The sequence below is a fragment of the Delphinapterus leucas genome, chromosome 19 (assembly GCF_059928025.1).
Source record: "Delphinapterus leucas isolate spDelLeu-1000000601 "Yukka" chromosome 19, BTC_Dleu_Yukka2, whole genome shotgun sequence".
Classification (NCBI taxonomy): Eukaryota; Metazoa; Chordata; class Mammalia; order Artiodactyla; family Monodontidae; genus Delphinapterus; species Delphinapterus leucas.
This window is the reverse complement of record NC_143147.1, coordinates 53,587,659-53,613,029: the sequence shown is the minus strand read 5'-3', so window position 1 is coordinate 53,613,029 and position 25,371 is coordinate 53,587,659. Positions and strand designations below refer to the sequence as shown.

General features: G+C 43.2%; 3 protein-coding genes across 6 annotated transcripts in view; all 3 read left to right on the top strand.

Annotated features, from left to right (window-relative positions):
* LYZL6 (lysozyme like 6) overlaps positions 1-7,234 on the top strand; it is a 28,233-nt gene extending 20,999 nt beyond the window's left edge. The window contains exons 4-7 of the mRNA XM_089901832.1: positions 3,126-3,344; positions 4,567-4,725; positions 5,633-5,711; positions 6,681-7,234. Coding sequence (XP_089757958.1) covers positions 3,126-3,344; positions 4,567-4,725; positions 5,633-5,711; positions 6,681-6,750 — 527 coding nt within the window. The 3' untranslated portion in view covers positions 6,751-7,234. The remainder of the gene's footprint in view (positions 1-3,125; positions 3,345-4,566; positions 4,726-5,632; positions 5,712-6,680) is intronic.
* A 615-nt stretch (positions 7,235-7,849) lies between these two features.
* Positions 7,850-17,147, top strand: LOC149746775 (RAD52 motif-containing protein 1-like). Its single transcript, XM_089901361.1, has 7 exons — positions 7,850-8,071; positions 8,452-8,631; positions 11,657-11,779; positions 12,155-12,323; positions 13,285-13,383; positions 15,255-15,339; positions 17,035-17,147. Exons 1-7 carry the CDS (start codon positions 7,976-7,978, stop codon positions 17,135-17,137), a joined length of 855 nt encoding a protein of 284 aa, XP_089757487.1. The 5' UTR covers positions 7,850-7,975; the 3' UTR covers positions 17,138-17,147.
* Positions 17,148-17,602: 455 nt separating this feature from the next.
* The window catches only part of LOC111171276 (leucine-rich repeat-containing protein 37A2-like), a 52,781-nt gene continuing 45,012 nt past the window's right edge, over positions 17,603-25,371 (top strand). For all 4 annotated transcript variants that reach the window (XR_016389015.1, XM_089901354.1, XM_089901353.1 and 1 more), the window contains exons 1-2: positions 17,603-19,521; positions 21,914-21,985. Coding sequence is in view for 3 of the 4 variants with exons in the window: in XM_089901354.1 (XP_089757480.1) it covers positions 17,603-19,521; positions 21,914-21,985 (1,991 nt within the window). In the remaining variant the exon portion in view is untranslated. The remainder of the gene's footprint in view (positions 19,522-21,913; positions 21,986-25,371) is intronic.

Sequence of the window (25,371 nt, the reverse complement as noted above, 5' to 3'; positions counted from 1 at the left end):
ACCAATCCCTCCAGGCCCATCTACCATTTCTGCCTGAAGTTTGGCCTCAAGACTGAGCCAATTTGCATGTAAGACCAGAGTATTTCCAGGAGAGTGATGACATCACAGAACTGGGGTTCCAGAAGGTGGGGATGGCTGAGCACTCCCGTCTTCTTTAGAACATGGAGAGCGGTGAGCTGGGCGGGGCCACAGGGTAGTCCGTGAGGAAGAGGAGGCTCCTACCCAAACGACTTTGTTCTACAGATTCTCCCAGAAAGCCCTAGGCCGGCTGGGACCTGGGGTGAGAGAGGGATAGGAGAGCGGTAAGCTCGGGAGGGGAAGTTGGGGGTACACCTGCCCGAACCACTTTTTCCCCAGGGAACCCCAGGAGGGGCCTTCATGGGCAGAGATGGAGCTCCCTGCTTTCCGAAGTTCAGTGATACCTGTCTCTGTAGGACCCTACTGAGTCAGGGCAGAGTAAGGTTGCATGAGACGCACTTACACTAAAAACTTATTTGTTGTTTGTCTGAACTTCTAATGTAACAGGGCATCCTGTAATTTTATTTGCTAAATCTGGCAACTGTAGGGTGGAAGAGAGAGGCAAAAGAATGGTCGCAAGCTCAGGCTGCAATGGAGTGAGTCTTAGGAGACAGAATAAAACATCCGTGAGGAGACAGGCATCAGGGTAGCCATGTTGTCCAAGAAGCTGCCTGACTCATGAAGCTAGTGGATGGAGGAATCCTCAGGAACATACACCTAGTTTAATGGGAAAGGTACACACACACACACACACACACACGCACACCCCTAGTGATACAAATAGCCTCATTCTTTGCTTTCATGGCATTGATCATTTTGAAGAACGCAGGCCAGTTATCTTATAGATTTTCCCTCCATTTGGCTTTGTCTGATGTTTCCTCAAGATTAGCTACAGGTTATGCATCTCTGGCCAGAATGCTGCATAAGTGACGTGTGTCCTTCTCAGGGTATCACATCTGGAGGCACATAATCTCTCTCTGTCCCTCACCGGTGGTGTTAATTTTGATTACCAGGTCAAAACACTGTCTGGTTTCTCCACTGTATTGTTACTGTTTTTCTCATGCAATCAAGGGGAGATGCTTTAAGACCATGAACATACTCAGTTACTCACCAAGCTTCCCACCCCCTCATATTTAGCATCTATTGATAATTATTTCTTGCTCAAGCCAGTTTAGGATGGTTTCAAGATGGTGATTTTCGAACTTCATGGCTACCTCCACGTTTATCAGTCAGCATTTTCTCGTCAAGAAGAGTTCCCCTTTAATCCCCATTATGTATCCATTTATCTATTACTGTTATGAACTCATGGATTCCTATCTCATTCAGTGGGTGATAATCTGTCACTATCATCATTTATTTTGATGGTCAAATTGTTCCAGATTACCTTGGAAACCATTATGCATTGGTTTCACATATATGATACCAAAAGCATATGCAACAAAAGAAAAGAATACATAAATCAGTCTTCATCAAAATTTAAAACTTTAGTGTTTCAAACAACACCATCAAGAAAGTGAAAGGCGGGACTTCCCTAGTGGTGCAGTGGTTAAGAATCTGCCTGCCAATGCAGGGGACACAGGCTTGAGCCCTGGTCCGGGAAGATCCCACATGCCACGGAGAAACGAAGCCTGTATGCCACAACTACTGAGCCTGCGCTCTAGAGCCCGTGAGCCACAACTACTGAGCCCACATGCCACAACTACTGAAGCGCATGTGCCTGGAGTCCGTGCTCTGCAACAAGAGAAGCCACCTCAACCTTGTCCGCAACAAGAGAAGCCCACACACTGCAACCAACAGTAGCCCCCACTCGCCACAACTAGAGAAAGCCCACGCACAGCAACAAACACCCAACGCAGCCAAAAATAAATAAATAAATAAATTTATTAAAAAAGAAAAGAAAGTGAAAGGCAACCCACAGAATGTGAGGATTTGCAAAGCAAGTATCTGATAAGGTTCTAATACCCAGAATATATAAAGAGCACTTACAACTCAATAATGAAAAGACAAACAACCCAACTGAAAACGTGGGCAGAGGTTCTGAAAAGACATTTTACCAAAGTTACACAAATAGCCAATGAGCATGTGAAAAGTTGATCAACATTATTAGCCATGAGGCAAATGTAAATCAAAATCACAATGTGATACCACTTCACACCCATTAGGATAGCTTTGATCAAAAAGACAGTTAATAACTCTGTTGGTGAGGATGTGGAGAAATTGGAACCTCCATACATTGCTGATGGGAATGTAAAATGGTACAGCCGCTTTGGAAGTCCAGCAATTCCTCAAAAGTTTAAACTTTAGGTCACCATGTGACCCAGCAATTCCACTCTTTGGTATGTATCCAAAGGAATGGAAACATTTGTCCACACAAAAACTTGTACACGAATGTTCATAGCAGCATTATTCATAATAGCCAAAAAATAGAAACAACTTAAATGTCCACAAACTGATGAATGCATAACCATATTGTGATATATCCGTACGATGGCATATTATTCAGCCGTGAAAGGGCATGAAATATTGGTATATGCTACAACATGGATGAAACCTTGAAAACATTGTTAAGTGACAGAAGTCAAACACAAAAGACCAGAGTATGACTTCATTTATATGAAATGTTCAGAATATGCAAATCTATGGAGATAGAAAGTAGATTATTGGTTGCCAGAGGCTGGAGGGAAGTGGAACAGACGGTGAGTGCTAACGGATATGGGGTTTCTTTTTGGGTTGATGAAAATATTCTAAAGTTGACTGTGGGATTGGTTGCACAGTTCTGTGAAAAATGATTGAATTGTATACTTTAAATGAATTAAGTGTATGGTATGTGAATTATATATTGTGAATTATATCTCAGTAAAGCTGTTACCCAAAAAATGCTGTTCCAGATTTGGCCAGTGGGTACCCCTTTGAGCTGGCTCTCATTTCTATTTGACATGCCCTAGCATCGTTAATTTTAGACTAGGAAAAACAAAACCAGAAACAAAACAACAGGAGACCCCCCCAAAAATGTATTTATAAAATAATACATGAGAGGAAAGAGAAACAGCCAGGAGGGGGGCAGTGAGTAAGCGAGGACATGTGGTTGCTCTCTCCAGATTCCCCAGAAGACTCTCTCTCCTGGGAGACCCTAGGACCCGCAGGCCTTCCTCTGCTCACCCTCCACTGCGTCTCCTCCCCTCTGAGGATGACGACCCTGCTACTCATCTCCTTGGTCAGCTGTCTCGTTGCTGTGAATCAAGCCAGCCTCATCAACCGATGTGACTTGGCCAAGGTGCTGCACCAGGAGGACTTGGTTGGCTTTGAGGGCTACTCCCTGAGTGACTGTGAGTGCCGTTTCCTCACACCCTCACACCCCCTTTCTCCTCCTCTCCCGGTCATGCCCTCCGTGGCCATCTTTCTTTTTCTCTCATTTGTTTTTCAAAGTCAAGTTCAAAAAGCAGCCCTGTCCAAGAAGCCTTTCCCAACATTCGATATTTGTTCCACGATTCTTAACTGAGCACTTATTATGTCCCAGGAACTATTTTAGGCGCTGGGGATAGAGATATCAACACAGCTCCTTCTCTCATAGTGTTCACATTCTAGGGGAAGAGACAGCAAGAAAGAAACACGCAAATATATGAAGTGCTTCCTGGTGGTGATAAATGCTATGCAGAAGCATAGAGCAGTGGGGAGTGATGGGTGACACTGTTCTAGAGGGGGAAGTCAAGGAAGGCCTCTCTGAGGAGGTGACATTGAGCAGTGCTGAATGGAATAAAGGACCTAGTCCCCCAAACATCTGGCGGAAGAGCATTCCAGGCAGAGGGAACAGCCAGTGCAAAGGTTTCGTCCTGCTCCATGGTAGAGATAGCTCCCTCTTGCCCAGAATTGTAAGGCACGTCTGCCTTATAACACTCTCTCCTTTCATCTTGCTTTGTGGGTTTTTTAGGTACATATCTTCATTCTTATTCTATAGGCACCTTGAAGGCAGCATCTGCATTTGAGCCAGCTAAATGTCCCTCACTGGGTTTTGCACAGTTTCTGGCACACAGTAGGTGATCATTAAGTGCAGAAATCATGCATGGACAGATGGACAGATGAGTGGTTGTACTGATGGGTGGATGGACTGAAGAATGAGAGGAGAAGCTAATGGGTGTTTCTGGCCCACTAGCCCCATCTAGCCTCTTAGGCTTTGTTCCTTTCTTCTTTTTTTTTTTAAAAAAAAATTAATAAATTATTGGCTGCGTTGGGTCTTTGTTGCTGTGCGCAGGCTTTCTCTAGTTGTGGCGAGCAGGGGTTACTCTTCGTTGAGTTGTGCAGGCTTCTCATTGCGGTGGCTTCTCTTGTTGTGGAGCACGGGCCCTAGAGCGCATGGGCTTCAGTACTTGTGGCTCGCTGGCTCTAGAGTGCAGGCTCTGTAGTTGTGGCGCACGGGCTTAGTTGTCTTAACCACTGCACCACCAGGGAAGCCTGTTCCTTTCTTCTCATTCCTCGTCTCCCTTTCTCCACCGTCTTCCTTGTCCCTCAGCTTGGCCCCCCGTCTAAAAACCCTCTTTTCCCTGTTCTAAGGGCTGTGCCTGGCTTTCGTGGAAAGTCACTTCAACATAACAAAGGTAAATGAAAATACAGATGGCAGCTTTGACTATGGCATCTTCCAGATCAACAGCCACTACTGGTGCAATGATTACAAGAGTCACACGGAAAACATTTGCCAAGTGGACTGTCAAGGTCTGGCCAGGGCCCCAGGGTGGGAGAGGTGAGAGAGATGACCAGGCTCTGCTCACGGGACTTCCCTTCCCACACACAGCCTGGAAACAACCCCAGAGGATTGGTTCAAGGAATCAGGGAATCCCGTTACTGAGCAGAGGGTTGACTCGTCTCCCTAAATGCCCATAGGCGGTTCTGCAGTGTGCTAGCAGGGTCCAGAGAAGCTCTGCACAGGCAGTAGCAGCAGAGCAGTGCAGCGGCCAGCATTTACTGAGAGCGTATTATATACTCAGTACTTTACATACATAGCTCATTTCATCCAACTTGCCATGCAGTAGAAACTAGTATGATCCCCACTTTATTGGTGAGCAAACTGAGGCTCATAGAACCAGTGCTGAATGCCAAACTGGTGGCCCTGAAGGCTCAGCTGTCACCACCAAGTAGGGCTGCCTTTGGCTAATGGTCTGACCGAAGGCCAAGTGCAAACTCCCACCTCAGGGCTAATCCAGGAGGCTCCACAGGTCCGTGATTCTGTCCCCCATCTCCTCCTTTGTACTCTGATTAATGGCCCTGGGCTCTTCACCTGAAGAGCCTCCCTCCTTAGGCAGGACTTTTCCTTCGTCTCTGTGCTGCCTCTTTTGGCATTTCCTTTCCCTAGAATCCTCCACACTTGGGGTGAACTACCATCCATTAGGGAGTATGGCAGTAAAGAGGCTCAAATCTCAGCCCTCCTGCCCCTCCTGCCCCCACCCCCCAACCATCCCCAACCTCCAGCAGCCATTGTACGGATGTCCAAATGGGCCTCTGAGGGGGAAGACTTGCCTCATCCGGAAGTGCTCAGCCACTGGGTGGCACATGCCTTGCAGGGAGAGCCAGTCTTCGGGACTGTCCCCTGTGCACTGACGGCTATCCTCTTTCTCGCTTTCAGAACTGCTGAGCCCCAATCTTCTTTCAATCATCAACTGTGCGAAAAGGATTGTGTCCGGAACAGGGGGGATGAAGAACTGGTGAGGAGGCCATGGTGGGACGAAGTTAGTGGGCGGAGCCTTAAGCAAGATGTAGTGACAGAGAAAGGGACAGTAGGCCAGGACCTGACCTTTTCTATGCCTAGAAAAATGTGGGATGTGGCAGGGCTTGGAACTCCCACTTAGAAGACCTGGGATCTGGCTCTTCCTCTGACACCGTATTAAACAAAATCCTTTTGGTTGCTGGAACAGAACAACTTGAGCTAGCTGGGGGAGATTTATTCTGAGAGGACAAGGTGTCTTGCTGAGCACACACAAGGGGTGCAGCTGGGCCTCAGGAAGAGGGTGGAAGCAGGGCTGGAAACTTTCCTCTGCAGGTTTCTGCTTCTCTTTGTGCATTGGCTTCACTACTCCCTCTGCAGACCAGCTTTCTCTGCTCTACAGTCTACCAGACAGACTATGTCTGCCCTGAATCTATGGGCTAATGTCCTAAGCAACCATAGAGACTAGCTAGGCTCAGTCCCAGTCCAAGTGCCTGGCAGGGAGGATCTGATGGGTTCAGCTTGGACCCTGTGTCCCAGCTCCATTCATTCAGCTACAGGCATGGAAGAAATTAAGCAACATAAACACGGCTGCCACGGGCCCTCTCTACATAATTGGCAGCAGCATTTTCTATAAAAAGTGTTGCGGGGCTTCCCTGGTGGCTCATTGGTTAAGAATACGTCTGCTAATGCAGGGGACACGGGTTCGAGCCCTGGTCCGGGAAGATTCCACATGCCGTGGAGCAACAAAGTCCATGTGCAACAACTACTGAGCGCACGCGCCTGGAGCCTGTGCTCCGCAACAAGAGAAGCCACTGCTATAAGAAGCCCGCACACCGCAACAAAGAGTAGTCCCCACTCGCCGCAACTAGAGAAAGCCCGTGTGCAGCAACGAAGACCCAACGCAACCAAAAATAAATAAAATTGATTCTTAATAAAAAAAAAGAACCAATCTTCCTTCTCTCCACAGGGTAAAATGGAGGTTGCACTGTGCAGGCCGGCCACTCTCCTACTGGATGACAGGATGCCACCTGGCATGAGACAGGGAGCAGGCCTGTGGTGGAGTCATTCCAGAACTCCTCTCCTCACTTGGGAATTCTTCATTTCTTCTTCCTCTTGCCTCCACCTCATGTTATTTTCTTCCTTTCCCATTTACAAATAAAACTGACCAGAGCCCCAGGAGTAAATGGTTTCCTAGGGCTTCCTCCTTGTTCCTATCCAGGCCCAGGCCCCTGGTTCCTGACTGTCATTTGCAAACCAAGAAGACCACGATGAAGAATTTTCTATATTTTTGGAATTATTAAAGCATTCCTTGTGCAAAGAATGTGTTAATTTAGTCATGATTAATCCCAAGTATATTTGAGTACCTAATAGAGTATGAGTGTGCTAGGTACCAGAAAAAGGATGATAAATCTGTAAATATTGTTCATGAGGTGTTCATAATCTATCTGGAGAAGATTATGGATCTTCTCCATACACAGATAATGGATACAATGAATAAATGGATACATACAATGAATGCAATGGATAATGATATAGATAATAAATCTATAGTTATTGGTTTGAAACAGTATCAAGATCCAAGTAATTCCTCCAAAGTCAACAATTCTTGAAGTAAAAGAGCTCAGAAGTAGGTAATGGGTGGGGATAAGGGTCTGATATATTGAGGTGGAGAAAGTCGTGGTGGGGATGGAGAAATGTGCTCGGTGATTTGGGAGTACTTTAGGAAAATGGACTGGAAACCAGCTTTTTAAGAATTTCGTACTAGCCTGTTGATGGCTTTAATGTTATAACTTGATTTGCATATTTAAGACTCATGCAAACACTCAAGTCGAGGGATTGCATCTTTGGTGGTCATTTCTCACACAGAGTCGGGAAATCTAAGTTTTTAAAGTTCAGTGGATAGTTAGCACTAACTACTTAGTACTCTAGTCTCCTCTGGAACTTTGAAGATGAAGACAGCTGCTGTAAAGATGTCCGCACCATTCGATCCTGTAAACTCACACTTTGGACTCTACGCTAAAAATACACTTGAATAGAAACGCTAAACTCCAAAACTTCTGGGCGCGCGAGCTGCGGAAGGGGAACTAGAGGCAGAGACAAGCCCGGAGTGGGAGGGGCGAGGGAGAGGTCCGAGCCCCGCCCCCGTCCCACTCCCGCCGAGTTGGCTCCGCCCCTCAGGATCCCTTTTTTAAAAAGCGCGGGCGCGCGTGCGCAGGCGCAGTCCGCTTGTGCCTCGAACCGCGCACACGGGGTACCGGTAGAATGGCGGAGTTGGTAACTTTTGCGGTTCCCGTCGCGGGTGAGAAAACCTTGCTGGTGTGGGAGCTGAGCTCTGGACCCACGGCCGAGGCCTTGCAAGTGAGCCGAGCCGGGGCGGAGGGAGGGGTGGAGGAAGCCGCCGCGCGCCCCAGTAACTGGGCGGCCCGGGGTACTGCTTCAGCACCTCATCTGCCTGTGGTCTCCGCTGAGAGGAATCTTAGTTCTAGAGCCGACCTGAGCAGTCAGCTCGGCCCCAGAGATTTTTGAGAGATAGTTCCCAACAGACGGCATTGCCTCCTAATGCTTCTCGAAGCTTAGGATTTCAGAGGGAAACTTGTTCATAAAATGAGAAGTGTTTGGAGTTGCAGGCTCACCACAGTTGCCTGTGGCGAAGGGCTGGGGGAATATAAGGGAACGGGCGGTTTGTTATCCTGGGCGTGAAATCTCCTGCACTTACTTAGCATGGGACCACCCTACAGCATTCTCTGTTCACAGTCTTCTCCCAGTTTGGCCTTCTGTATTCGGTCCGAGTCTTCCCAAACGCAGCAGTGGCCGGTCCTGGGTTCTGTGGCATCATCAAGTTTTATTCAGCAGGGGATGCCCACAGAGCCCAAAAGGCATGCGACCAGAAGCAGCTTTTTCAGACATCTCCAGTGAAGGTGGGTCCAAATGTGGAATTCCTCGCTCTACTGGGATGAAGTGCTGAATTTTAAACTGATAGGCCATCGGGAATTCCCTGGCGGTCCAGTGTTAGGACTCTGCACTTTCACTGCTGAGGGCCCGGGTTCAATCCCTGGTCGGGGAACTAAGATCCCAGCGGGGTGGGGGGGAAAGGCCAGCATTTGTACAGCACTGTGGTGTACAGAATGCTCTCAGATTCACTGCTCCACTGATCCCCCAGTTCCCCAGATCTTTCTTTCTTTTTTTTAGATGAAGAAACTCGAACTCAGGATGGTTAAGTGACTTACTTAAGGTTCATGACAGTACATGTGGAAACTAGAGGCCAAACCCAAAGTTAACTGATGTTAAACCCCATGTCATTTTACGCTGCCCCTTAATTTAAGAAATCTTCACAAGAGTCTTCCTTATATTTACTTTTACGTGGATTTCAAATGTGTGAGGTTTACAAACGGTTTTCATTAATTAATTAATTTATTTATTTATTTATGGCTGCGTTGGGTCTTGTTGCTGCGCGCTGGGTTTCTCTAGTTGCGGCGAGCGGGGATTCCTCTTCCTTGTGGTGTGTGGGCTTCTCATCGCGATGGCTTCTCTTGTTGTGGAGCACGGGTTCTAGGCACGCAGGCTTTAGTAGTTGTGGCTTACGGGCTTAGTTGCTCTGCGGCATGTGGGATCTTCCCGGACGAGGGATCGAACCCGTGTCCCCTGCATTGGCAGGCGGCCTCTTAACCACCGTGCCGCCAGGGAAGTCCGGAGCTTGAGGAACTTTTGCCAGATGTAACATAAAGGAGGCTTCATCACCACTCTCAAACTGCCTATTCAGAGCTCCCTTCACATTCCAGAAAATGGTTAAAATATTCTTTCATGCATTGTAGAAACCTTATTCCATATTAACATGCCATCCAATTTTACTTCCCCAGAATTAACATTTCATTATGTGCCTCCATTCAGCCACCATTCCTTTTTCAAGGACCTTTTCAATTCCTCTGAATAAGTGAGTGAGGCTTAGATTTCCCAGAACTTTCCCTTTATAATTGTGTGTCTTCTCTGGTTGGCTTCTCGCTCTGGCTACTTTCTACTGACCTTGCTGCTTATTCTCACCCATATTTCTTTACTCACTGATTTCACCTTTATTGAATCTGAGAACTCTCCTCAGATGTGACTCCAGGTACACTACCTCCCACTTCTGTACCCTGTTTACCACCCTCTTCAATCCTGGCTGTACTCCCTGGGATTGAAATGATTTTGTGTCAGGCATTCTTTTGTTTGCAGACCCTGCGACCGTTTCACATAACCACTCAGATATTACAGATGGTCCTGGAAAGATTATGAAACAGTTACTTGGTGTCAGTTGTGAGTAATGAGTTCTTTTCTTATATTGGACATGAAGACCATTCCATAAGCTTAGGTTCTGAGATTTTCACAGCATAAGGTTCGGCACTGATAGAATGTTCTACAAGTCACTATAGAGTTGAGAGGAAAGGGCATTCGTATTAGATTTCCTTATTTAATGCAGAGCCTTAGTTTACTGCCCACACGCCCGAAATTGTTACCTACTTTAATTCTGCGTTCTTTTAAAATTTTATTTATTTGGTTGCACCGGGTCTTAGTTGCAGCAGGCAGGCTCCTTAGTTGTGGCTCGCAGGCTCCTTAATTGTGGTGTGCGAACTCTTAGTTGCAGCATGCATGTGAGACATAGTTCACTGACCAGGTATTGAACCAAGGCCCCTGCATTGGGAGCATGGAGTCTTAACCACTGCACTGCAGGGAAGTTCCAATTATGAGTTCTTTTATTCATTGGCAGTTATACATACTTCTTATCTTTTTCCCCTTGTATTTTTAATAAATAAAGAAAAGATAATAACATCTTAAAATAAAATGAAGGAAAGGCCTAATGTATCTGAGTTTTTCTCAGTAGCACGAAGGGATATGTTTGCCAACAAGAACTGTGGCAAGGTTATCCCAGATGTCAACTGTCTCTACTACCCAGGGGCTCAGAGCCCTTCTGAAGTTTCCTAATTGTCCAGGACAGCTCCATTATGACTCACCGTACAGGGCCTAGACTCCCATGCGACACTCAACATTTAAAAATTAGTCTTCATTTCTCCTTCCCAGCAGCCAGCTTCAGTTGAAGAAAATAATTTCATTTTCTTATGTACTCATTCATTCACTCAGTCAACAGACCACCACTCCCCTATTATATGCCAAGACCTATGCTTGTTTCTCGTAACAAGGAAAGAATAATATACGGTTCCTTCAAGCACTTAAGGAGCTCATAAACTAGTGACGGGGAAGATGCACAAACAAATCAAAGAATTAACAATTCTTTGACTTTATTTGTATTTGAATTTTTATGACTGTATTTATATACTACACGCTGTTCAAAATGGAAATAGACATTTAAGAAAGAACTAGTGATGTAAAAACTCCACAGTAATATGTAAGTTATTGAGAGAGTTAAGACTGGAAATATTGGCACTCACAAAGAAGCTTGTTAATGCAGATGAACCTCTAATTCTTTTGGTTGCTTTATTTACATTTAGAGAGGTATACGTATTCCTCTTCTGACAGGGGTTAGTAACTTGGGGAGGGGGTGCTACAGATTAAGGTCCTAATTCAGTGGCAGGTCCATCTTATCTCCTCTTCAGCTCATATTCTCAAGCAGGAGCTACAGGATGAGACGACTAAAACAGTTCACTTCCTTTGCTTACCCCCAGCCCCATAATAGGCTTCTGCTGGGCTTCCTTGGTTGCTTTCATCATCACTTTCACCACCAGAGGTCAGGGAACCTTCCGGTTAATCAGGGGCCCTGGAAATGGTGCAGAAAAGTACTGACTTAAAAATAATAAATAACATTTATTTAGGGCTCACTGTGAACTCATTGCTTAAAATGTGCTACTTAATCTTCACAGCCCCTCTATGAAATTGGTATTGATAAATCTCAGGTATATCCAAAATAAGTCTCTATGTAGGGTTGTGATATTTTTAGGTCTTTTATGTCTTTAGGTTCATCTCGGCACCAGACATAAGGCGGTTCAACGTAATATGCCTGCCCTAAACAGCTCCAGATGCCAAGAATTGGCAATTTACTACTTTGGCTTCAATGGGTTGTCAAAAAGGATCATCAAGGTAAACTCTGTAGACTTTCTTTGACTAACCAGACTCCTTTCAACATTGAACTCCTAGACTTTAGAGAGAAGAATAGAACAGGGCTATGGGGAGGAGATGTGAGAGGCTTCCACATGGAAGTATCTGAGCATTGGCCTGCCACCTAGAATTAGTGATAATCTCAATGACTTGGATGGTGGTGTCCATAATTTTCTCCAGTATTTGTATGGTATATAATAAAAAATATTTGACCATATCTAGTCATTCATTTGCAATTCACACTTGATTTTGAAGCTATAGCATACCTAAACTATTACCTGGGGTTGCTGGAGTTTAGTTTTTATTTCTAACAACAGGATATTTTGAAGTCTAGCCTTTAATTCAAAATCCTAACAGCTTCAGGATCTTTCTAACCTTGAAGAAAGGGAAAAGGAAGATATTGTGACACCACTTCAGAAGCAAAGCCTCAAGTTCTTCTGTGCTTTAGAGGTGGTGTTGCCGTCCCACGAGTGCAGGAGTCCTGGAGTTGGCATGGCTGAGGAACCTTTGGATAAGTTGGAGGAAGGTCTGTTTTCCAATATGTGTGTGTATGGGGAGGTGAGGGAGTGGGATTTCTCTTTTTTCCTTTCTTTCTGAAACTCAACTTTTCAGATACATCATCACCTTTTCTAAGCAACTAAAGCCCTGGGCAGAATTTTTCTGCCTGACAGTATAGGTTTTTATCTTAGGCAATACCTGACAGCACCTTAAACTTTAGAATTTTAGAACTGACTGCCTGCCAAGAAGCTTAGGAGGAGGGAAAATTAGTTAGTTTTTGTGTTTTTTTTTTGGTTAATAATTTGTTATGTGCTAAAATAGTCCTTCAAATACAGATGTCTTCTGGCGTTCAGTTATCCCAACAAAACCATTGTCTAAAGATTGAAATAAACTCTTGTGTAAATGTTCAGTCCTTTGCCTCCCAGAGAAGGGCCTGAGCGGAAAAAGTAAATATAGATCCCTAGAAAGGGGATTCCGATTGGTACTGAGTTTTTTCCTAGAATCCATGGCACTTGGGGTTAGGGTTTTAAGTCAGAGGCAGGGCTGTTAGCGAACGGAGTGGAGGAGGCTCCACCATCCACCTGAGTGGGTGATGGTTGAGGAGAGGCCAGATCATCTGCACCACCACCAAATCTATGTCACTGTATGAATCCCGCCCTTCATGCTCAGGAGAGCAGGGTCTGTAGCAGTGTAGCCTCAACTTGTCCACTTGAAATCTGTGTGTCATATGAGATTTGTGCCACGTTCTTGGTTTGCATTTCCCGTCTAGTATTTTAGGAACTTCCAGAATAGATCTGAGCAGTAAAAATGTGCCAAGCCAGGGTATACCTACAACAGCGACATCCAACCGCACCCCAGTGTTCTGCCTGCCCTTGATCACTAAGGTAATGATCTAAGAATCACAGATGCATTTTTAGTTTTAAACACATAACCTAGAAATCAGTTATTCAGACAGGCATTTTAAATTCATCTGTTTTAGTTGGATTTAGGGTCATTATCATTCCGTATGAAAAGGAAGGTAACCCAGAAGCTTGCTATTCAGAAGGCTATGATAGATGCATTCCAGAAACTGCTGATTGTGGTTTTAGGTAAGACCATTCTGATTGTCCTTGAAGTCCTTCAGTTTCAGTGAGCAAATAAACTTATTTGAAAAGTTAGTTGGATGGGGCTTCCCTGGTGGCTCAGTGGTTGAGAGTCCGCCTGCGGATGCAGGGGACGCGGGTTCGTGCCCCGGTCTAGGAAGATCCCACGTGCCGCGGAGCGGCTGGGCCCATGAGCCATGGCCGCTGAGCCTGCGCGTTCGGAGCCTGTGCTCCGCAATGGGAGAGGCCACAACAGTGAGAGGCCCGCATACCGCAAAAAAAAAAAAAAAAAGTGAATTGGATGAAAATAATGGTTATCTAAAATATTACCTATTCTTTCATTCACCAGATGCTTTGACAGCAGCAGTCTTAAATTTGTTCTTTGTGGCATTTATGAGAAAAACGACAGCAAATATTATTGTCCCCAGTGTTTAGATGTAGAATGACTTGCCTCAGTTCATACAGAAAGTGTTTGATCCAGTTCTTCCTCAATTGCTTGCTTATTGTACAGAATACTGTAGTGATTATAAGCCCTGCACACCTGTGTTTGAGTCCTAACTTTGTCTCTTAGATTTATTTGTTGTTGTTGTTGCAATTTTAGGTTTTTCTAGCCAGAGAAATTTGAAGGTGTTTAATATCTCTAAGCTGCAATTTCTTTATCTGCAAATAGGGTTAGTACTTCAGCTTACCACCTAATGGGGGATATTGTAAGAGTAAATGAGATGATGAATGTAAAAAGCTTAGAACTATGCCTGAAACCTAGTAAGCAGACAAAATATATGGACTATTATTATTATCATTGTTGTTTTCTTGTTGAAGAGTTTATTAGATTATGTTTTTGGAATCAGTTTAATTTCAGTTTTCATTTCTGATATATTGGGTGAATATGATTCTTATATAATTATTGGCTACGTTTCTGTGATCCTTGAAAGTGGTCATGCTACTGAATAGCGTTGATTGTGTTCCCTATCGAGTTATACAGCGGTGAGAATGTCACAGGCTGTGCCCAAAGGAAACTTTATGATTAGTAGATTCCTGGAACAGAATTGCTCCCCTGCTTCACAGCCCTGCAGGCTTAGAGACTGAGAAATCCTAGCTAAGTTGTCAGAGAGCTTATTTGCTTGTAAGAGTTGACCCTGCATTGGTCTTGGCCTTCCCGCCTGGGCAGTCCTTCCAATGAAGTTTGACTTCCCTGGTCATCAGGCTGAATCTCCACCAGCTGTCAACTCTGGGTAACAACCTTTAAGAACCAAACTAAATGTCTGGGTTGTTTGTCCTTAATATGCCAAGGTACTCCTTATATGTACTCAAAACTCCTTAGACCAAAAAGCCTGGTGGCTCTAGCTTGCCTTGAGGAAAGCTGTATTGTCCAAAGGGTACATGGGCCAGTTTCTGCCAGTAGAGTGTTCAAATGCTCTCTGTCTCTGTCTCCAAAGCTTTGTTCATTGTATCTGGTAGAATTTTGTTCCCAAGGAGTAGGCACTTGCCTTGCTTCTAACATGAAGTATCTATTATAGTCCACTGGTATCTATCCCAGGTTTGAACTCACTTTGACCCTCACCTAATGCCTTCCTATTTCATTGTATTGTGATTGAACATTTTTGTTTCCACAGCTTTTAATTCCTATGTCATTATTCCTTAGTTCTTATTTCTAAGATCATAAAGGTTTTTGAACCAAAGTTGATACTTGTTATATATTTTTTCACAAGTAATTATGATAAAAACGGAAGTGTCAGATGAGGGAACTTCTAGGAAAATGCTCTTATTTTCTGCTTTTAGAAATCAAAAGAATGTCTAATTATTGGGTGCTACCATTGTATACAGGAAGTTTTAGAACAAGAAACCTTGTGAATTGATCCTTGTTAACTTGATTTTAGAAAGTGGTAAAGTAGCTATGGCATATAGACCCTGTGAAGAGGTCACAGATGCTAGAACCAAAGAGGAACTACAGGATTTCATTCAAGTATGTGGAGATAAAAACTCAAGGGGTACACAGCCAGTGTAGCCATAATTCAAAACACCCAGCAGGATTTGGAAGACTTTGGCATGTCTACTCAGCCCTGTTATCCTTAGGCAAAGGTGAAACTGTGAAACTGCTTTTGAGGCAGGGAATTTCTAGGACTTTTCCAAGTCCCGAGCCTTGTCTCTGGCCCCTTATTTGAAGTTTGGAGAGCAGGATTGAGGGCCATCAGTGTACGTCTACAGTTGTGGACACAGGAGAAGACACAGGCCTTTTAGAACTCCCCTCAAATAGAATTGCAAGGATATGGGAACAAAGTAACTATGGCCTTAAGTGTGATTATGCTACAGTGTTTAAAAACTATTCATGCCTTTCAAGTAAGGTATATTACCCAGATCTCAGCATCTCATATATATCTTGTGTTAAATATTTTGCCGAAGAACCTTTCTGTAAACCAATTATATGGATGCCTCGAATTAGGGATTAAGTTGTCAACGTAATTTCTAAAAGAAAACATTAATGTACTGCATATAGGATTTTTATTAAAAAGGAGCAAAAAATGTGTTTCATGTCATTGAGAGCTGAATTTGGGGCTAGATTTCTGACGATTTAACTCACCCCAATGTTGCAAAGTTTGTTCTGAAGGGAAGAAAGTAGAGAAAGAAAAGGTGGTTATGTTCTGTAAAATGTAAAAATTTTGAAAGTTTTTCCTGTACAATATAATTATTTTAATTCAATTTAAATCAGTCAAGGAAACTTCAGACGTATCCCTGTTTGGGCTTTAAGAAGTCTAGCTTCCTGTGAAATGTGAGAGGAAAGGATTCCGTATTGATACTAAAGATTTCGGAAACCTGATTATAACAACAGATCCATTCCTAAATGAGGCCAATCTTGGAATCAGTTCCATTTAGAAACCATTATGTGCTAGGCACTGGAAATAAGATGAAGCTCCTTCTCTCTTGGAGTTTAGGTGTTAAAGGTGTACCAGACAATTAAAAAGGACTAAAATCAAATAGATTATGAAAAGGCCTGTGAAGAAAGTAAACTGGGTGCTAGTTACAGTATTTCAAGAAAATTACTTAACATGCTGACTTTAACATTCTAAGTGTCTTCTCCATGTGTGCACACAGGGTAGACCTCTGAAAAGTGACACTGTAGTTTTTTCTAGATTAATGGCTCTGTTGAGACAAGGTGGGGTGTGGGAAGTTTGCCCATTCTAATGTAAAGGGCCATTCACTTGGTTTTAGACTCTCTTTCCCAGAATGAATTGCTCACCTGCCCCAAACCCCTCCTACAGAAGTTCTGGAGTCATCACTGATTCAGTGGTAACCCCTAATAACAGAGTGGTGAATGAATAATGAGACGTGAATACTGAGAGTTTGGAGGAAATGGCAACATTTTATGTTATTGTTTTTTATTTTTTTAACATCTTTATTGGAATATATTTGCTTTACAATGGTGTGTTAGTTTCTGTTTTATAACAAAGTAAATCAGTTATACATATACATATGTTCCCATATCTCTTCCCTCTTGTGTCTCCCTCCCTCGCACCCTCCCTATCCCACCCCTCTAGGTGGTCACAAACCACCGAGCTGCTGTGACAAAGTGAGAGAGTGGCATGGACATATATACGCAACATTTTCGAATAATTGTAAGGTGTGTTCCCCTCCCGCCACCCAACTGGTGCTCATTTTGCTGGTCAGCTACTTTTCTTGTCAGCCGTGTGGCCAAAGGGAGGAAGAATGTCTCTCAGACTTCAGCTCTGAGGAGGAAGAGTTCAGATTGCCAGAACTGGATTAGCACTTTTGAATTTCCCAGAATGCTACGTCCTGTGGTTTCCTCGGGAAGCTCTGCATCCTTCCCAACCCCCCTCCACCCCTGGGCTGTTGGAGTTTAGGGCCACTCGGGTCTGCAGCCCAAATCCCGCCTCATTGTTTGGGGCCAGGGAGGGCAGGGAGGGGTTGGGAAGAGGGCCCGGCAGGAGGTAACTGTCGCCTTTGCAAGGGGAAGGATGGCTTGGGCCCTGGGGACTCTGGACAAAAGGCCCACTCTGGTGGCGCGGATTGGATCTCCGCACTAACCTAATAAAGGTGGCGTAACGAAAGATGTCATAAATAACGGGTGGAACATTAGGCGGGGGAGGGGCGCGCGGTTGCTAACCTGAGCGCTCTCGTCGGCGCTGGCATAGCGGTTCAGCTAGGACACAGGATGTGACTCCGGCTCCTCACTGGCCTGGGTCACTGTGCCTGGGAGCCGCCGCACGTTATGTCCCGGCTGCGCCTTTGGTTGCCACGGCTCTTCCTCACGTGGCTACAACTGTGGCTTCAAGTCCAGGCAGTTCAGCCTCCGGAGTGGGCTCTGGGCCCTGTCCAGGTGACCCCCAACCCCCCGCGGCTGACAGAGGCTTGGTCTTCATATGCCTCAGACCCCCCTCCCAAATTGCCCCATGCCCTTACACCCCTGGCAGAAGCCGGGGGCTTTAATTACTTGATGTCCTGGTCTCCAGTCGAGATGTTGGCCCCGCCTCATCAGGAGTTGACTGAGACTGAGGCTCCATACCCGGACATGGGTTCTGTTGGAGAGCTGCCTACAGGGCCTTGTTCAGGGGAGGTGGAACCTTCGCCAACCCAACAGGAACAGCCAGCTCAACCTCCAGAGCATCATGAAATGACAGTTTCACCTCCAAGTCACCCTCATGGTCAGCATTCAAACTTATCCGGTGTTGCTGTCAAACCTGCAGATGTGGAGCTTACCATAACAAAAGAACCCACTCCAGAGGTGGGCCCTTCTCCAAATCAGGGCAAGCCTTCAGCTCAGCCCTCAGGGCCCCTTACTAATGCAGAATTTTCTACAACCCAGCATGAGGCCCCCACGCTGCCTTCAGAGCCACCTGAGGAGGTTGGACCTTTGCCAGTTCAACAGGAGGCTCCAGCCCAATCTCCAGAAGCCGGTACACATAATAAACCTTCAGTACAAGAGGAGCCCCCAGCTGAGTATCCAGAGCATCCTGGAGAAGAATTTACACCTGCCACAAGCCAGCAGGAGACTCCAGATCAGCATCCACAGGCTCCTGAGGTTGTACCTTCTCCACCTCAGCAGGAAGCCACAGCTCAGCCTCCAGAGCCTCCTGGTGAGGCGGAATCCTCTCCAACTCAGTCTCCAGAGCTCTCTAATGTGACTGTAGTTTTCTCTCCAGAGCATCCTGTGCCAACAGTTTCTCCTCTAGGTCAGGATCAAGCTCAGCTTCTGCAGCGGCCCGATGTCACTGTTAAACCTGTGGGTCTTGCACTTATCGTAACTCCAGCGTTCACTAATGAGGTTGAAACTTCTCCACTCCAACAAGAAACCTCGGCTCAGTCTACAGTGTCCTCTGAGCAGTTGGAACCTCTGTCAGTCTGGCAGGAATTTTCAGATCAGCATCCAGTCCCCTCTGAAAATGTTGAACTTTTTCCAGTTCACCAAGGAGCCCCAATTCAACCACCATACCCCAAGGTGACATTTCCAAATCCAGAACAAGTTCAGGCTCACCACCCAACTTTGATTGAGGTCACAATTCAACCATTGGACCTTGGACTGACCAGAAGGCCAGAACCCACTAAGGAGGGTGAACCTTTTCCAATCATGCAGGAGACCTTAACCCAGCCTGCAGAACTACCTAAGGAGGTTTTTGTAGCTCAGCCTCCAGTATATCACAATCGAATAGTTCCAACACCGGATCAGGATCACACTGAGCCTCCAACATCACCCAGTATCACAGTTAAACCTTTGAACCTGGAGCTTACCACAACTCCAGAACCTACTACAGAGTCTGAACATTCTACAGCCCGGCAGCAGACTACAGCTCCCCCTCCAAAACACCCTGAGGTGACACTTGCACAACCAAACCTGTCTCAAGTCACAGTTTCACCTGTGGACCTGGGAGTTAACATATCTCAGCAACCAAGGCCATCTGAGACGGTTCTTTTTCCTTCGACTCAGTATTCAGTATCCACAGGTCTTCCTGGTGTACAATATACCCCAGAAAAGAAGCAGCCAGGGCAGAATGCCACCACAAACATCAGCATATGTGAGCTCTGTACCTGCAAAAATGAGACGCTGTCATGTGATGGTCTCAGCCCAAAGCAGAAGCTCCACAGAGTGCCTGAGCCAGAGCCTAACGCCTACAACGGCACCTTCACCATCCTGTAAGAATCCCCTTTCCTCATTTGTTCTCTGCATCCTGCCTGACAATGCAGCCTTTCTTCAGGTCTCCCTGGGTCCTCCTTATCTCCCCAATCCACATTGACTGACTTTCTGTTTCCACCTTTTGTTTGTCAATGATTCCTTATCTTCATTATCCTTCTTAACTATTTTTCCCTCTTCTCCAGTCTTTTACTTTTAATTGCCCTTATTTTTTCCTTCTCCATTTTTTACACCATTATTTAATTCCTTAACATCTACTCTTCTCCCATCTTTACTCCATCCTCTTTACAGCAACTTGTCCCTCTCCCCATCTCTTTGGTGGTAATACAACCATGTGGTTAAGAGTAGAGATTCCGGAGCCAGACTACCTGGGTTTGAACCCAGGTCTGTCATTTATTAGCTTTATGACTCAATTTCCTCATCTGTAAAATGGGGATTATGGTAGTCATCATCTCATAGGATGATTCCTATGACTGCTAAATCTCCCAATGACTCCAATCTCATTGGGAGATTTAGATGAGTTAATATTGGTAAAGCTCTTCTATCAGTGCCTAGCGTATATTTTAGTGTTAGCTATTATTATTATTCAATCCCTCAGTTATATCTAGAACTCATCTTTGTCCCCTGGCTTTCTATATGTAGCACCCATTTTGTGCCCAACCCAGGGCTAAGTACTGTGGGAGCCACAGAAGTATATGTCATTGTCTCCAGAACATGACACTGACAAGTGGGAAGAAAGGGGATATGCCTTAAAAGGGAGGTAATATATAATTAAGTATTAAGAGAAATACAGATACGTGCTGTAATTCACCAGAACCTGTAATCACAGGGGTGTGGAGGTCACAGAAGGCTGCATGGATAAGCTAAATCTTTAGCTGGAACTTCAAGATTGGCTGTGATTTGTCAGAAAAATAATAGGCAGTACAGTGTAGGCAAAGGTGTGACTGCAGGGATGATCAGAATTTAATGGATTAGTCTGGCTATAAAGAATTGGGTTAGGCAACAATGAAAGATAGGATTATAAAATATCTTGACTATCGGCAACGGGGGTTTGAAAGTTATGCTGTGAGATACGGGGAGCCACTGCAAGTATTCAAGCAAGAGAGACAAATGATTAAAGCAAGAGGCTGATTTTAGATTTCATATGTAGAGCGACCTAGAGAGGAAAGCTTGGTTCAGGGAGACCAAATAGAATGCTTTAGCAAAATCTAGGAGTAAAGTGAGAAGGGGTCGAATTAGAGTGGTTGTGATGGAAGTAGAAAGAAAATCCTGAGAGTACTACAGAGGAAAACCTGACAAGATGTAGTAATTGACAAGAGTTGGAGGATTGTAGTACAGGAAAGAGAAAAATCACATGTGTTGATGGGCAGAATGATGGTGGTATAATAGGTGGAAATACAGCAGTTGGGAAGCAGAGCCAGTTTGAGGGAGATGAGTTCAGTCTTAGGCATCTTTTATTGGTGAGCATAAAGCAACCAGAAGGCTCTGTTTGAGTGGAAATGTCCCTCAGGCAGATGGGCAGACAGGTATCCGTTTTGACTTATTTCTGACTCCCGTGAAAAATGTGCATATAAACTGAATAGTTCCATTGTTGTGGAGGGAAGAGGACAAAGGTAAAGGTAAAGATTCAGTCATCCACTGAGTTAGTGGTTCAAACTGAACCTCAGGCATTTAACAGCTTCTTTTAAACATGTCTAATTCATGGATACATTCTCACTGTTTAAAAAAAGAAATGTCACAGAAGTATATAGGATAAAATGTGAAAATTGCACCCCCCCTTCCCTACCACCAATAAGGTAACTCCTGTTACTGTTTTGATGTGTGTCCTTCCTCCGGATCTCTTTCCTTTGCATTTTGTTCCCCTAATGAGGTAATAACTTTACTCCTTGTTCAGTGACTTGTGCTTTTCCCTAGGCAATATGTTTAAGAGATATTTTCGTATTAGTCCCTCTAATTTCTAATTGCCTTCCCGTATCCTTCTAACACCTGGAGAGATTCTGAGGGCACTGAGCCAAAGCTTTGGTGTTGCCTGCCATAGGATTTCTTAATATTTATTTGCTGATATTGATAAATGTTTGCCATTTTTCTCATTGATTTGTAGGAGTCATTTTAGACACATAAGTGATTTTGGATAAAAAGTAATTGGCATTATGTATCCAAGAATTTGGACAGATAGGAAGTTCAGGTTCTGAGGGGATGCCTCATTGTTTGTGCCAGTGGCCTCACAGTATGTTTTTATTAATTGTGCACACTGGGAAGCTGGGCAGCTGTGGGAATTGAAAAGCTGGTCTTTTCTGCATTTGAATATTCCCTACATGGTGGCCATGATTCTTTTCCTTATTCTCTACATTCTTTTCCTACCTATTCAAGCATATGAACTGTGTTTCTTCACAGAAATTTCCAAGGAAACTCTATTTCTTACATTGATGAAAGTATATGGAAGGCATACCGCTGGGCTGAGAAGCTGTGAGTATACTCTCCCCAAATATGAATACAAAAAGCTAACTGCATTGTAAGATCCTTCTTGGTCCAGAATTTTGAGGTCAATACCTGTGAGCAAAGGTACTTCCCCTTCCATATCCCAAAGCAACCTAATGATTGAAATTCTATGTTTATATTAAAAATTAAATTTTGCAGGACCTCTTTAAAATCAGTAAGAGACAATTTAAACTTATTTTCCATTATACAAGTAATACATGATTATATTCTCAATATATAACAATGAAATAAGAGGTATAGTGAAAACCCTTCTTTTGCCCTAATCCCACACCCACTACTTTGAGTTTAGTATTAATCCTTCCAGACTCTTTTCCATACGTTTGAGTACATACATATTTACAGATAGCAAAAGAGGTTTGTGTGTTTTTCTTATCATTTTTTACATAAGTAACATCCTGAAACTTGATTCCTTCATTTTATGATATGTCTTAGATTTCTTTCCTTCCCAGTACATAGAGGGTTACCCCATTCCTTTAAACTCCTGCATAGTATTCCATAGTATGAATGTGTTACAGTTTAATAATGCCCCTATTGAAGAATGTTTAGATTATGACCAGTTTTCTTGTTACTTGCATTGCTGCAATGAATATCCTTGTACGTGCATTTTTGTGAGCCTGGTCGTTTATTTCTATAGAATAGTTATCTAGAAATGGGATTGTTGGGGTGAAGACTATTTAGATATAAAATTTTATTTGCCCTCAAAAAAGTTGTGCCAGCTTACCCTGCAGTCACCATGCTGTGATGACATTCATTTCCCCACACCCTTCCACCACTGGAGATTCTCACTTTTTTTTTTTTTTTTGCTAATCTGACAGATGAATAAAAGGGGTCCCGTCTGAATTTGAATTTTCTTATTATTTGTGAAATTAAATATGTTTATATGTTTACTGAACATTTGTATTTTATCCTTGAATTGTCTGTCCTTTGCCCATTTTTCTGTTACTATTTTTTTATTGATTTGTAGTAAAAGTCAGTTTAGATACATAAGTTATTTTGGGAAAAAAACATTCAAAGTAATTTTCATGACAGTCTGTGGTCATATCCTTAGTTCAACTTGAATAGATGTCATAAATGACTTCTGAATTAATAATAAAAGACATAACAGTCAATCTAAAAACTGGTATTATGACCACCCTTAAAGAGATGCCCCCTTAGTCTGATATCTTATTGGTAATGAAAAAACTGCTAGAACCAAGCCCTTTTTTTAATTTACAGATTTCCTGAATACTATATGTAGTTTATATTTCCCGTGATAGTACCTAACTTGGAGATTTAATTTCCCAATCTTGTAAGAAAAATGAAAGTCATTTGGCACAAGAAATAGATAACTTAATTTCCTCTGGGAGTGGAGGGGGGTGGTAGACTGAGGGACAGAGGTAAGAGAAAAAGTTTGAATTGTGTGCTACATATTTTTGGAATTTTGAGATGTGAATATATATTACATATTTTTAAAAGATAAATTCAAATTAAAAGTTAATTTTTAAAAAGCATGTGTTTCAGAGATGATACACTATAACATGAATCTGGTAAGGTTTGAAGATTTCTAAGTCAGCTTGAGGTTTATACCTTATAAGCAGAGGTTCCTAACTTGAGGTCAGTGGTTCCCCAAAGCAGAATTTCTTAACCTCCCTCCTGCTCCCCGGTGTATAACTCTTTGGCAAGCTGCAGAAGCTTATGTTCTTGGGATAATGTTTTAAAATGTATAGTAAGTCAAAATATATAGAAAAACAAAGGAAACCAACTATATTGAAATAGTTTTCAGAATATTTTTTAAATTAGTGAAATAGTAATAAATATGCTTCTCTTAACACTTTAAATAACAAGATATAGTGGTAGGTCTAATAAATATTATAACTCCAGGGTAGTGATGAGAATAAATGATATTTTGAGGTATCTGCAGCATATACGTGATATGAAGTGACCTGTGATTTCTATTGGGGACCAAATTAACTATACTGCTAATCTACTGTGGTTCGTTGCCTACATTCATAATGGAAGGAAGTGCTGGTTTTAGTTAGAGATTTGTGAAAACTGAGATGTACTTTTATTTCCCATCCAAGTTTGGCACTCTGCATTCAGTCCTCTCTATTCACAGACCTCTGCCCTAAAAGGATGATCCACAAGTCGAAATTGCGTGCACACTTTTGCGTGTGTTCAAGAAAGTGCAGTTTCTTAGGGAAAAACACCATTGCTTTTATGAAATTCTCAAAGGATTCTTGCCTCAAAAGATTGAGTCACAAATGTAGGAGAGAAAAATGACATTTCTTTTCCTGTAATTATCCTCATGAGTGACGATAAATGGATAATTTGTTTTAAATAAAAGTATCTGAAAGTTCATAATTTGTCACTTTCTGAATTCACTCAATAAATATTTTTCGAGTATGTACTATATGCCACGAACTGTTTTACATGCTAGGGTTACAGGCCCAAGAATGAAACAGCCCAAGTATCCCAGTTCTCAGGGGGTTTACAAATAAATAGAAATAAGTATATAAGTGTAATAAATAGATAGATCTAATTTCAAGCATTGCTAAGTACTTTGGAGAGAAAGAAAGCAGGGGAAGGAGAGTAAATCAGTTCCAGAAAGGCCTATTGTTTGCATTATATATATAGTTAAATCAATGAAACAAACAAACCCTGAGCCCTCTCAATTTCCTAGAAGTTTCAGAGGTGGGGAGAAGGATAATTGTCAATAATACAGAATCAAGAATGAATGTGAAATTCAGAAGATTGCCTTAGACCTGAACCCTGGTCAGAAGTTAGACATGGATCTTTCTTAAATGTTAACTTCATGCCTGGTTTTGATATATTCATGGTGTGAGAAAGTTTTAGATCTGGCTTTAACTCTGATTCCCCATAGTTTAAAATTTTTTTCTTCAGTCAAAATGGATATTTGAAGTTCTACAGATTAATGTATTTTATTTCAGTTATTCAGTTATTGCTTATTGGAAGCCCCTTTTTGGGTAATTTTCTGGTGACTGACTCATTCTCAGTCTAAACTTTACTTCTAGGCTGAATTTACCATTGTTGTTTTTAAAATTTCTACCATCCTGTCATCCAAACAACTTCACAGAAAGAAACCCTATTAATTTGAAATACATACTGTTTGGTTACGCCCTGTCCTACCATGATATTCAAACTCCAACCAGTGTGATATGGGCATCAGCCAATCAGAGAAGACAGTGCCATAAAGAGTTGAGGATCGGCCCCATCTCTTTGCAGTACTTACTGAATCCGTGTCAACTTTCAAAGTTATAATTAGTATATATGAGTTCCACTTTTGTGCAGCTTTTTTTCATATACCATCATTTCCTGTGACGTTTGTATATCATTTATGGTATATACATACAGTT